At 38.8% G+C, this 13476-nt stretch overlaps 1 protein-coding gene across 1 annotated transcript in view; it reads left to right on the forward strand.

The window, feature by feature from the left end:
* LOC107544810 (phospholipid-transporting ATPase ABCA3-like) overlaps positions 1 to 13476 on the forward strand; it is a 190455-nt gene that overhangs the window by 148638 nt on the left and 28341 nt on the right. The window contains 1 exon segment of the mRNA XM_087815178.1: positions 1337 to 1493. Within this exon segment, the coding sequence (XP_087671304.1) occupies positions 1337 to 1493 (157 nt within the window).

Here is a 13476-nt window from a genome sequence, read left to right on the forward strand (position 1 = left end):
CAGCCATGGTGCCACTTCTCTGGTTTCACTGCTTATCTGGGCCTGTTGCTGAAATACAACTGAGGCCTAGATGTTACCTTTAGGGAGGGATGCTCAGGAGGTCTAAACCGCATAACTAGCAATATTCTAGGGAAGGATTACCCTGGGGACAAGTTTCTTGTTTTCCCAATTTTGCCCCTTGCTAGGTATTAGGGGCTTCCTGCCCTGTTGAGTTTCTGTACCTGGGTCTCTGTACCTGGCCCATCTAACAGACTATATAGTCTGCACCATGGCTGACTCAGGACTAGATACATTGACTAATGACCCCCTTCCCTTGTACTGACCAATCAGTGGAGACCACGACCCTGAAAGAGCACACCTGGAAAGCTGATGAATATTCCATTGAGACCCTCCCCTGAGATTACCACTTGCAAGAAAGGGATAAATAAGCTTAGAACAAAGGACCCAGTGCAAGCTCCCCACCAGTGGAGCATGCCTGCACCAACCATCTCCATTCCTCGATGCAAGGGGTGGGGACCCCACGAGACTTGCAAACGGGAGCATTGGGCGGTGGCAGCTCATCCTGACCCTCTCCCCAAGGTCCCTTCCCTCTCCAACTTCTCAGTGAGCCACAGCAGCCCAGCCTGGGCTCTCCTGTTGTCCCATCTATGCATCTTCCTTGCTTCACTGTCCCAAGTATATTTTTGCTGCCATCATGGACCCAATACCCTTTGGCTCAGTGCTGTGTAGCCCTTCCCTGTGGATACCCCCATTCCCTTCTAACAAATTCAATTTTTCTTTATTCACTCATCTGAGATGGCTCTTGAGTCTGCCTGTGCAGCACCACAATTAGCCTTTCAGATATCAGACTATATCTGTACTGCATAATATGGTAGCTACTAGCCACATGTGGCTATTTAAACTTAAATTTATTGAAATTAAATACAATTTTAAATGCAGTTCCATAGCCACTGTAGCCAAATTCCTATCTGTTCTCTACTGTTGAGTTCTAGGCTGTATCTCATACTTTTAACTCCCTTACTTGATTGATTTGGTTTAGAAATGTGAAAAGTAGACTGTAGTTGTTTCTTGTTCCTAATGGATGCCAGGAAAACTTATCATGTCTACACCTACTTCATCAAAAAGACTTTTCAGAACTCTTCAATTATCAGCACAAACTGTCATTAGCTATCAACTGGAACAAACCTATTGGGAAATAGTGTTCTTCAAATATAATCATCTGGTTTTTAATTCCCTGAGTTTGGTTTGATTATAATTGTGGGATTTGTTATCCTGGGGATAGTTCATTTCCTATAATGAAACCCAATCTCTCATCTTTTTAGAAGCTGAACGTAAGCTATCAAATACCACCAGAACCTTCACACGTAGGTCATTACTACTCCTTCCCAATTACAACTTGGCAAAGTGTATCAGTAACTATTATGCTTTCTACCTGGTGAAACCATGGTGCCTTGCGGGAGAGACTGCTGAGGACTTGCACTGTGCTAAAAAAAGTAAGTATCTCAGGAGCCCCTAAGTCTCTAGGAAATTAGCCTCAGGGTCAGCCCATGAGACATTGGGAATCTCCCCTTATTTCGAAGGAGAGAGTCAGGCCACAAGTACACAGGTCATTTTACAAGGCTGGGGAAAACTGTGTAAATATAATAAGCCTCAAAAGCAAATCTAAGGTAAGTTTAAAGTTGTCATTAGATACAGAACTAAGAGCCACTAATAATCAACCACCTAGTAACTTTACATACATTATTTTAAATCTTCACAAACTTAAGCTATCTTTTTAAAACTCATTTTGAGGAAAGTGCTTGTGCCTGATCTTACACAGCTTTCATGGATCAGAACTGGGACTCAAAACTTTTGTTCTTTCCTTGTGTGATGCACTTCCTCTATGTGAAAGACCTCAAGGGGAAGGCTTTGTATTGTATTGTATTTACTTGTATTCCCCCAACACCATCACCGCTCAGAATCACACACTAATCTACAAACAACTTATTTGAAGGAATGAATTATTTGGGTATCCTATTAATAATTTGGGGAGAGAGGTTAATAAAATTTTTCTAGGATCATTTTATTTTACCTACATTTTTAAACTTATTGGAGTAAATTTGTTCATAATATATTATGATATATTTAACATCTATAAGTTTTAGTAATGATATCACCATTTACAGTTGTGACATTCCTAATCTTTCCACCTGTAATTTTTTCCTGATAAATCTTACCAGAACTTTATCAATTATATTAGTCCTTTCAAAAAACAAACTTTCACATTTATTGATTCTTTCTATTGTATGTTTGTTTTCTAAAATATTAGTTGAAGTTATTATTTTCTTCCACATTCTCCATTTCAGGAGATTAATTTTTTAACACCAAAAGATGCATTCTTAAATCATTTATCGCTAGCCTGTCATCTTTTAATTTCTAGGATATATCTCACTGGGGCTTGGGAGGTTTGTATTTTTCTGGATTCAATTCTCTGGATTTCTTGCTTCTGTGATTTGATGTCTCCGTGCTTTTGGAGAATTCTCATCTTGGGAAGGCAACACTTTTGAGAAGAGCAACTTGGAAGACAGAACAATCCCTTAGAGGCCTGATGTTATATAAAAAGAAGGAAACAACAGCATAAGTTAAAAGTATGGCAGAAACAGAGGGTTAAGGGGGAATCAGAAAATTGTATCCACACCACCACTAACAGAAAAACATTTATTAAAGAAATTATATTTTGCCTTACCAACAGAGATAGCTTTCATATAGTAAACAATCAAGTAATCATCCTAAAGCCATCACCACCCCATAAAATTACTGCTTTGATTATTCATTAAAACTCACAACAATTAACAACAGAAAGAGATAACCAATAGTCATACAAAGCTAGTGTGACAAGACAGCTCTACAAATGTAAACAACAATTATAAGAAAATAATCTAAAAAAAAACAAAATTAAGAATGACATAATTAACCACAAAATCAATTAAAATATACCTATGGTGGGGGTGAGGTGGGGGCAAATAAGGCTAAAGGTTAACAGTTGATACTAGGTAGAGGAAATGGCCTTTATTATACTATTCAATTTCACTTTATGCTAGAAAAAAGTTTTTAATGAAAACATGGAGGGGATATCCAAGATAGCAGCAGAAGTTACCCTCATCCCCTACTGGGTTCAAAGTGGAATTAGAGGAGTCTGTGGGTAACGTTCATGACCCAGCACCCTTAGGCAACAGATAGGCTCACACAGCCCCACCACTGGGACCAGACACCCCCAGACACATGGCCCTGCTGCTTTGAGGAGCTGGACACACAGACCTGCCTCCGCAACCAGGCACAATGAACCAGGCACCACCAGAAGATTGGACCCCCTGCTGCAACCGGGCAAGACCTGTCACCGCTAGACACACTGACCTGCTTCTATGACCTGGCCTGCCTAACCCTGTGCCCAGAACAATCAACTGCTAAAATGGGGAGAAAAAACAACAACTCTCAAATGAAAGAAGAGGAATCACCAGAAAAGGAGCTACATGAAATGGAGGCAAGCAATTTGTTGATAAAGAATTCGAAACAATGTTTATAAGGGTGCTCAAACAACACAGTGATAACTAGAAGCAACTTAATTAGATCTATAAGAAACAATGAGAACTGCACCAGCATGAAAGAAGAGATAGAAACCATTAATAAGAATCAATCAAAATTAAGAATGACATAATTAAAATAAAGAATACCCTGGAAGGAATCCACAGTAAACTGGAAGAAGCTAAGGACCAAATCAGCAAATTGGAAGATGAAGTAGAGCTCTGCCAGCATGGCTCAGTGGTTAAACATTGACCTATGAGCCATTAGGTCACAGTTCAATTTCTGGTCAGGACACATGACCAGGTTGCTGGCTGGATCCCCAGTAGGGGACATGCAGGAGGCAGCCGATCAATGACTTTCTCCTATCATTGATGTATCTATATCTCTCCCTCTCCCTTCCTCTCTCTGAAATCAATAAAAACATATAAAATTTTTTTAAAACAGAAGGCAAGGTAGAAAAAAACACCCAATCAGAGCAGTAATTGGAAAAAAATAATAAAAAGCAGAAGGAGAGTTTAAAGGAGCTTTGGGACAACATGAGATGTAAAAACATCTACATCATAGGGGTACTAGAAGGAGAAGAATCTGAGCAAAGAATAGAGAACCTGTTTGAAGAAATAATGACAGAAAACTTCCCTAATCTGGTAAAGCAAAAGTCACACAAGTCCAGGAAACACAGAGAGCCCCAATCAAGATGAACCCAAGAATACTCACACCTAGACACATCATATTTAAAATTGCAAACATTAAAGACAAAGAAAGAATCTTAAAGGTAGCAAAAGAGAGACAGAAAGTTACCTACAAGGGAGCTCCCATTAGACTGTCAGCAGATGTCTCAATAGGAACACTTTAGGCCAAAGGGGAGTGGCATGAGGTATTCAACGTAATGAAAAGCAAGGGACTGAATCCAAGACTACTCTATCTAGCAAGGCTATCACTCAAAATAGATGGTGAAATAAAGAGCTTCCCAGACCAAAAAAAAAAAGCTAAAGGAGTTTATCACCACCAAACCAGCACTGAAGAAATGCTAAAGGTGCTGGGAGGAGGAGAATGAGAAGGAAGAGGAGGAGAAAGTGGGGGGGAGGAGAAGAGAAGGAGAGGGCAGAGTGAGAGAGAGAAAGGGAGGAAACAGGCATAAAGAGTAAAAATGGCAACAAATATGTAACTATCAATAATAACCTTATGTAAATGGCTTAAATGCTCCAATAAAAAGACAGAGGGTAGCTGAATGGATAAGAAAACATGACCATTATATATGCTGTCTACAAGATACCCACCTCAGAACAAAAGACTCACACAGGATGAGAGTGAAGGGATGGGGAAAAAAATTTCCTCACAGGTGGAAATGAAAAAAGAAAAGCTGGGGTAGCAATACCCATATCTGACAAAATAGCCTTCAAAATGAAGGCCATAACAAGAGACAATGAAGTCCACTTCATAATACTAAAGGGATAAATACACAAGAGGATATAACCCTGGTAAAAATATATGCACCCAATATAGGAGCACCAAAATATATTGTTTTAAAAACTTCTGGCGGAGTTTAAGGGAGAAGTCAACAGCAATACAATCCTAGTAAGTGACCTTAACACTCCACTGACATCACTAGACAGATATTCTAGGCAAAAAATCAACAAGGAAACAGCAACCCTAAACTACACACTACATTAAATGGATTTAATTGATATTTCCAGAACATTTCATCCCAAAGTTGCAGAATATACATTGTTCTGAAGTGCACATGGGACATTCTCAAAGATAGACCACGTGTTAAAACACGAAGCAAGTCTACAAATTCAAGAAGATTGAAATATTAATCATCGCCTCAGATCACAATGGCATGAAACTAGAAATAGACTACAATAAAAACACCCAAAACATTTAGACACTTGGAGGCTAAGTAGCATATTATTAAACAATGAATGGGTTACCAAAGAGATCAAGAAAGAAATCAAAAACTTCCTGGAAACAATGAAAATGAACACACAACAACCCAAAATCTATGGGACACAGCAAAAGCAGTCCTGAGAAGGAAGTTCATAGCACTACAAGCCTACCTCAATGAACAAGAAAAATTTCTAATAAACTATATAACCCTACAATTTAAAGAATTAGAAAGAGCAAAAGAAGGTCCAGGGTAAGTAGAAGAAAGGAAATATAAAGATGAGAGCCTAAATAAATGGAAAAGATCAGTGAAACCAAGAGTTGGTTCTTTGAAAAGATAAACAACACTGATTATCTTTGGATAACTTTTAGCCAAACTCATCACGAAATAAAGAGAGCAGACCCAAATAAATGAAATCAGAAACAAAAGAGGTGAAGTAACAACCGACACTACAGCAGTATAAAAGATGGTAAGAAAATACTATGAACAATCTGGACAATCAGGAAGAAAAGGATAAATTCCTAGAAAAATACAATCTTCCAAAACTAAATCAGGAAGAATCAGAAAACCTGAGTAGGCCAATAACAGCTGATGAAATTGAAGCAGTAGTTTAAAAAACTCCCAGCACAAAAAAGCCCTGGCCTGGATAGCTTCATAGGGGAGTTTTACCAAATATTCAAAGAAGAACTAACACCTACCCTCATCAAACTATTCAAAAAAATCCAAGAGGACACTTCCAAGTTCTTTATACGAGGCCAGCATTATCTTAATTCCAAAACCAGATAAAGACACTACAAAGAAATAGAATTAGAGAGCAATATCCCTGATGAACACAGATACTAAAATTCTCAACAAAATATTAGCAACAGGTATTCAGCAATACACTAAAAAATTCATATACCATGATCAAGTAGGATTTATTCCTGGGATGCTAGGTTGGTACAGTGTCCACAAATCAATTAACGTGATTCATTACGTAAACAAAATGAAGGATAAAAATCATATGATTATATCAATAGATGTAGAAAAATCATTTGACAAAATCTACCACCCATTTATGATAAAAACTCCTAGCAAAGTGCAAAGAGAGGAAACATACCTCAATATAATAAACCCATAGCTAACTTTGTACTCACCGGGGACAAAGTAAAAGTGTTTCCCTTAAGATCAGGTACAAGTCAGGGATGTCCACTTTCAGCACTCTTATTCAACATAGTACTGGAAATCCTAGCCACAGCAATCAGATAAGAAGAAGAAATAAAAGGCATTTAAGTTGGAAAGAAAGACATAAAACTGTCATTATTTGCAGATGACACTGTATATAGAGAACTCTAAAGATTCCACCAATTAATTCAGTAAATAGCAGGATACAAAATAAATATTCAGAAATTGGTTGCAATTTATACACCAAAAATGAACTATCAGAAATGGAAACTTAAAAAAAACTCATCAAAAAATTGCATAAAAAAATAAAATACATAGAAATAAACTAAACCAAGGAGATTTTTAAAAGCCTATACTCAGAAAATTATAAGACATTGAAGAAAAAAATTGAAGAAGTTTCAAATAAATGGAAGCATATACCATGCTCTTGGATGGAAAGAATGAACACAATTACAATGTCCATGCTTCCCAAAGGAATCTATAGATTCAATGCAATTCCTATCAAAATACCAATGGTATATTTCACAGAACTAGAACAAATATTCCAAAAATTTGTATGGAACCACAAAAGTCCCTCAATAGCCTCAGCAATCTTGAAAAAGGGGAACATAGTTGTAGTTATCATGCCACCTGATATAAAACTATACTACAAGGATAAAGTAATCAAAACAGCATGGTGCTGGCATAAAAACAGACACATAAATCAGTGGAATATAATAGCCCAATAACAAGCCCATACCTATATGGTCAATTAATATTGCTCAAAGGAGGCAAGAACATACAATGAAGTAAAGACAATTCATTCAATTAATGGTGTTGGAAAAGTTGGACAAATATGTGCAAAAAAAAAATGAAACTAGATCACCTTCTTATACTATACACAACAATAAATTCAAAATGAATGAAAGACTGAAATGTAAGACTCAAAACCATAAAAATCCTAAAAGTAAAAACAGGCAGTAAAATTCCAGTCACTTTTCTTAGCAGTATTTTTTTCTGATACATCTCCTCAGGTGAGAGAAAAACAAAAGAAAAAAAAAACAATGGGACTACATGAAGTTAAAGGGACTTTGCATGGCAAAGAAAGTCACCAACAAAATGAAAAGTCAACCGACTGAAGGGGAGAAGATATTTGCCAATGATACACCTGATAAGGGGTTGATATCCAAAATGTATGTTAAAAAAAACAAAACCTAATACTCAACACCATAAAAAAATCCAATATAAAAATGGGCATAGGACCTAAATAGACACTTCTCCAGAGGACACACAGATGGTCAACATGCATATGAATAGATGCTCAATGTCACTAATTGTCAGAGCAATGCAAATTAAAACCAAAATGAGATATCATCTAACACCTGTCAGAGTGGCTACCATCAATAAATCCACCACCACCAACTGCCTGTGTGGATGTGGAGGAAAAGGAACTTCATGCACTGTTGGTGGGAATGCACACTGGTGCAACCACTGTAGAAAACAGTATGGAGGGTCCTCAAAAAAGTAAAAGTGGAACTGCTTTATGAGCCAGCAATTCCACTTCTGAGTACATATACAAAGAAACCCAAAACACTGATTCAGCAGAATATATGCACCCCTATGTACATTGCATCCTTATTTACAATAGCCATGATCTAGAAGCAACTCAAGTGCCCATAAGTAGACCAGTGGATAAAAATGTGGTGGTACATATATACAGTGAAATATTACTCAGCCATAGAAAGGAATGAAATCTTACCATTTGTGACAACATGGATGGACATAAGGATATTATGCTAAGTGAAAAAGTCAGACAGAAAAAGACAAATACGATATGATTTTACTTATATGTGTAATCTAAAGAACAAAACAAACATAATTGAAACAGACTCAGACACAGAGAACAGAATGATGGTTACCAGAGGGAAGTGGATTTGGGAGCTGGGTGAAAATGGTGAAGGGACTAAGAAGTACAAATTGGTAGTTACAAAATAGTCAGGGGATGTAAGTACAACATAGGGAATATAGTCAATAATATTGTAATAACTATGTATGGTGCCACATGGATACTAATCACCATGCTATACACTCAAAACTAATCCAAAATAATATTGAATGTCAAGTGTGGTTGAAAAATAAATTTTAAATTTTGTTTGTTTGTTTGTTTTTAATTTATCTTTATTGTTGAGAATATTACAAGTGTTTCATTTTTTCCCCCAATTGACCCCCTCCACCTCGCTCCCACCCCCTCCGCAGGTGTTCACCCCATTATTGACTGTGTCCATGGGTTATGCATATATGTATATAACTTCTTTGGTTAATCTCTTTCCACCCTCCACCCCCGTTCCCTCTTCCCTCTGAAATAGGATTGTCTGTTGCCTGAGTCAATGTCTCTGGATCTATTTAGTTCATCAGATTCTTTTGTTCATTAGCTTCTTCTTAGAGAAGACCCTTCAACATTTCCTGTAGCACTGGTCTGGTGGTGATGAACTCCTTTAGCTTTTTATCTGTGAAGCTCTTTATCTGACCTTCAGCTCTAAATGATAGCTTTGCTGGGTAGAGCAATCTTGGTTGTAGGTCCTTGTTTTTCATCACTTTGAATATTTCTTGCCACTCCCTTCTGGCCTGCAAGGTTTCTGTCAAGAAATCAGCTGACAGTCGTATGGGTGCTCCCTTGTAGGTAACTAATTGCTTTTCTCTCGCTGCTTTTAAGATTCTCTCTTTGTCTTTAACCTTTGGCATTTTAATTATGATGTGTCTTGCTGTGGGCCTCTTTGGGTTCCTCTTGTTTGACACCCTCTGTGCTTTGTGGACTTGTAAGTCTATTTCTTTCCCCAGGTAGGGGAAGTTTTCTGTAACTATTTTTTCAAATAGTTTTTTGATTTCTTGCTTTCTTTCTTCCCCTTGTGGAACCCAAGTAATACGAATGATGGGCCTTCTGAAGTTGTCCCAGAGGCTCCTTATACTATCTTCATATTTCTGGATTCTTTTTTCTCTTTGCTCTTCTGGTTGGGTGTTTTTGTTTCCTCATGTTTCAAATTGCTGATTTGATTCTCAGCGTCCTCTACTCTACTGTTTACTCCCTGTAAATTATTCTTCATTTCAGTTCATGTAGCCTTCATTTCAAATTGGTACTTTATTATGTGATCGATTTTCTGTTATTTCCCTAATAGTCTGCTTAAACATCCTTATAAACAAAATTCTGAACTCTGTATCTGTTAGCTTGCTTGGATCTATTTCATTTAGTTCCTCTTCTAGAGATTTCTTCTGTTCTTTCCTTTGTGACATGTTTCTTTGCCTCCACATTTTTGCTGCTTCCTGTGTTTGTTTCTATGTATTAGGTAGAGCTGTTATGTCTCCTGAAATTTGTAAAGTGGCTGTGTAGTAGGTGTCCTGTAGGGTCCAGTGGCTCAGCCTCCCCAGTCACCTGAACTGGGCCTTCTAGGTGCTCCCCTGTGTGGGCTGTGTGCACTGTCCTGTTGTAACTGAGACTTGGTTGCTGTTGGCATCACTGGGAGGAATTGACCCCCAGGCCAATCATCTGTGAGGACCAGCTGCAACTACAGCCAAAGAGCTGCTGTGCTGGAGACACCCCTGTGGAGCAGGATTTACTTCAGTGGAGCTTTGTTGTTCACCAGGTGCATCCATTGCGTGTGTCCCTTGTGGATGTGGTAGGGTTGTAATCTGGCGTGGTCAAATCTGACCACCAGGTGCACTGTCTCTGGGGCCTCCCGGGAGGTGCAAAGTCAGCCTCTGCCAGTGCCTTGCCCAGGGCCACCCAGCATGAGCTACCCAGCAAACCGTAGTTGGTTGCTACTTGTGCTGGGCTTGGAGGTGTCCAGGAGAGGCCCAGCTATGAACCAATGCAGCTGCCGCTAGTGCCAGGCCTGGGGCCACTTATCAAGCCATTTGGGGCCTGCTGCTGCTTGTTTGAGAGATTTTAGGAAAGTCCTAAGCATGAGGCTCAAGAGGCCACTTGCACAGAAAAGCCCCTGGAAATGGCCTGGATGAGCTGCAGGTGGGGAGGGGCGGGGCCTCCGGGAATCACGGGGCGGGGCCAAAGGTGAGAGTCAGGTGCTGGCGACTCAAACATGGCGCCTGCCTGCGGGCTGTGTGCGGGGAGGACTCGCCACAGGAGCCATGGCCTCCGCCAGCCCTTCTGCCTGGGAGGAAGCCGCCCCTCCGCCTCTCGCCCGGATCTCAGGCAGGTTAGTTCCTCCCCGAGTGTCCTGGGTCCTTTCAAGCTGCTGCCCGGCGCTGGGCTCAGAGGGAGCGTCCGAGTGAGTCCGCGCCGGGCCCTTTAGAGGAGCTGCTGGGGCTCCCACAGCCTCCACGACCCTCAGGGACAGTCCCCGCTAGTTTCACAGCCCGGAGTTGTGGGGACGTCTCTTCCCAGCCCTGGAGTCCTGGGCTGGGGCCTGCTGTGGGGCTGGGACCCCTCCCTCCTTGGGGAAACCTCCACCCTGAGATTCCTCCTGGGTTTGACCCGAGGCACCGGGTGTGATTCAGCCCCGATCCGCCCGCGTCTCCGCCCCTCCTCCCGGTCTCGATGCTTCCTCAGCTCCCTGGTTGTGAGGCTTCTGTGCAGCTGGATCTCAGGAGGCTCTGAGTGACGGTGGTTCTGTATTTTAGTTGTAATTTTGATGAGGTTGCGGGAGGCGGGGGTTGCAGCTGTTACCTGCGCCGCCTTCTTGTTTCTCTCCAAATGTAAAGTTTTAATGGTGGTTGGGTTTTTTTTGGAATAAAATGACCAGAAGAAAATAGCAACATGGAGTTCCAGAAAACTACATAGAGTATTATACTATTTCTATGAAGATCTAATTTTAAAATTAAAATATTACTTACAGAATATATGTATATATACACACACACATATATATATATGTATGTGTAGTTGTTTACTTGCATTTAAATAAAATAAGAACTCGGAACACATAGTGTTTGCTTCTGGATGATGGAAAAGTGAAGGAACATATAAGTATTTTTAAAATTTTAATTTGCGGGCTGGTTTTATAGATTCCATTTTGATATTATGCTTGAAATGTATGCATATGTGGCGTATAATCTTGTTTGAATTCTTTTTAAAGAATAATTTTAAAGTATGAGAAATGGAAAAGGTAAAATAATACTAGATTTGATAGAATACTCAGAAATCTAAACGAATGCCCTGATAAATCGTTAGACTTTATAAGAATCGAATGTGATTAACAAATGCAAAATAAATACCAACATAACATTCAATTGCATTTTTATGTATCAACTACAAACAGTTATAAAACGATTCTTCAAAAAGAGTTCAATAGCCAAAGGTGGGACAATTTGAGCAACAAAATAAAGTAGTTTTGGGTTGTAGCCCAAAGTATAAATTAAATGAGTCTATTTTGTTGTAAAGAAATGACTAAATAAATAGTGAAAAAAATCTCCCATAGAATTTTAAACAATTTCTATAGCTACTCCAGCCTCAAGGAGGTAGAGCATAGCTTCCCACCACTGTGTGTGGTAGGTACATTATGACTTGCTTCCAAAAATTATAAAGTATGGAAAGGGAGTGAAAGGAGTACCTTCAGAGCAGAGAAAGCTGATAACCTTTCTCAATCAGGTGATGAAGGTCAACATCAACAGTGATAAATCATATTGTTAGTATGAACTTTTTTTGATGATATAAAAATGGCACTTCTTTTATCTTCCTCCCAAAATCCCATGAACCCATTAGATTTGTCTAATTATGGAAAGAAAAAAAAATAGATCTCAATTGAGGAACATCCTACAAAATGCCTGACCAGTACTACTCAAAGCTGTCAGTGTCATCAGAAATAAGGACAATTGGAGACGCTGTCACAACCAAAAAGTACCTAAGGAATCATGACTACTAACTGTAGTCGTCTGGATTGGATTATGGAACAAAAAAAAAAAAGAACATTAAATTATCCATTACTTTTAGAGAGAGTGCGAGGAAGGGGGAGAGAGAGAGATTTGTTGTTCCACTTACTTATGCACTCACTGGGTGATTTTTGTATGAGCCCTTACTGGGAATTGAACCTGCAGCCTTGGCGTATCAAGATGATGAGCTACCTGTCCAGGGCCAAGAACATTACATTTTTTTAAAAACTAGAACGTTCAAATAAATTAGGGACTTTAGTTAATAATGATGTATTAATATGTGTTCATTAATTGTAACATGTACCACCAGTCACTGTATGTTGTTAGTAATAAGAGAAACTGGATGTAAGGTATATGGATTTCTCTGTACTCCCTTCAAAAACATTTTTTGTAAATTTAAAAACATCCTGATTTTTTTTAAAAAAATAAAGGGCATTTGTAATTCTATTATAACAAGAATTCTGTGCTTTTTACTCAAATTTCTTCTCAAGAAAGTTCAGGTTTTGGCTGGTGTGGTTCAGTTGGTTGGACGTCATTCTGTGCACAGAAGGGTTCCCAGTTCAATTCCTGGTCAATGGGGGTTCATTCGCTCTCACATCAATGTTTCTCTTTCTCTCTCCCTCTCCCTTCTGCTCTCTAAAAATCAATAAACTATTCTTAAAAAAAAAAAAAAATTCAAGAAGTATCAGATAATGATTATTTTTACTGTTTTAAAGCATAGTGTATTATCTTTTTCAATAGTATTTGCACTTTAATACTTTCCTCTAATTATCAGGATTTAAGGAGTATTTTTATGATGTGCAATAATTATGAAACATATCAATTAATATGTTAATAGTCATAGACCTACTTGATTATCACATATTATACTCATGAAAATAAGCCTTCAAAATGTATTATTCAAATGGTATTTGTGTAGCAGAACAATCACTTCTCACACTCTAAGTACTTCTCAGCTTAGCCTGTTTCATTTTATCCAATATTTCTTCATACTTGTGGTTTTCTTA

The sequence above is a fragment of the Miniopterus natalensis genome, chromosome 3, assembly GCF_054644295.1.
Source record: "Miniopterus natalensis isolate mMinNat1 chromosome 3, mMinNat1.hap1, whole genome shotgun sequence".
Classification (NCBI taxonomy): Eukaryota; Metazoa; Chordata; class Mammalia; order Chiroptera; family Miniopteridae; genus Miniopterus; species Miniopterus natalensis.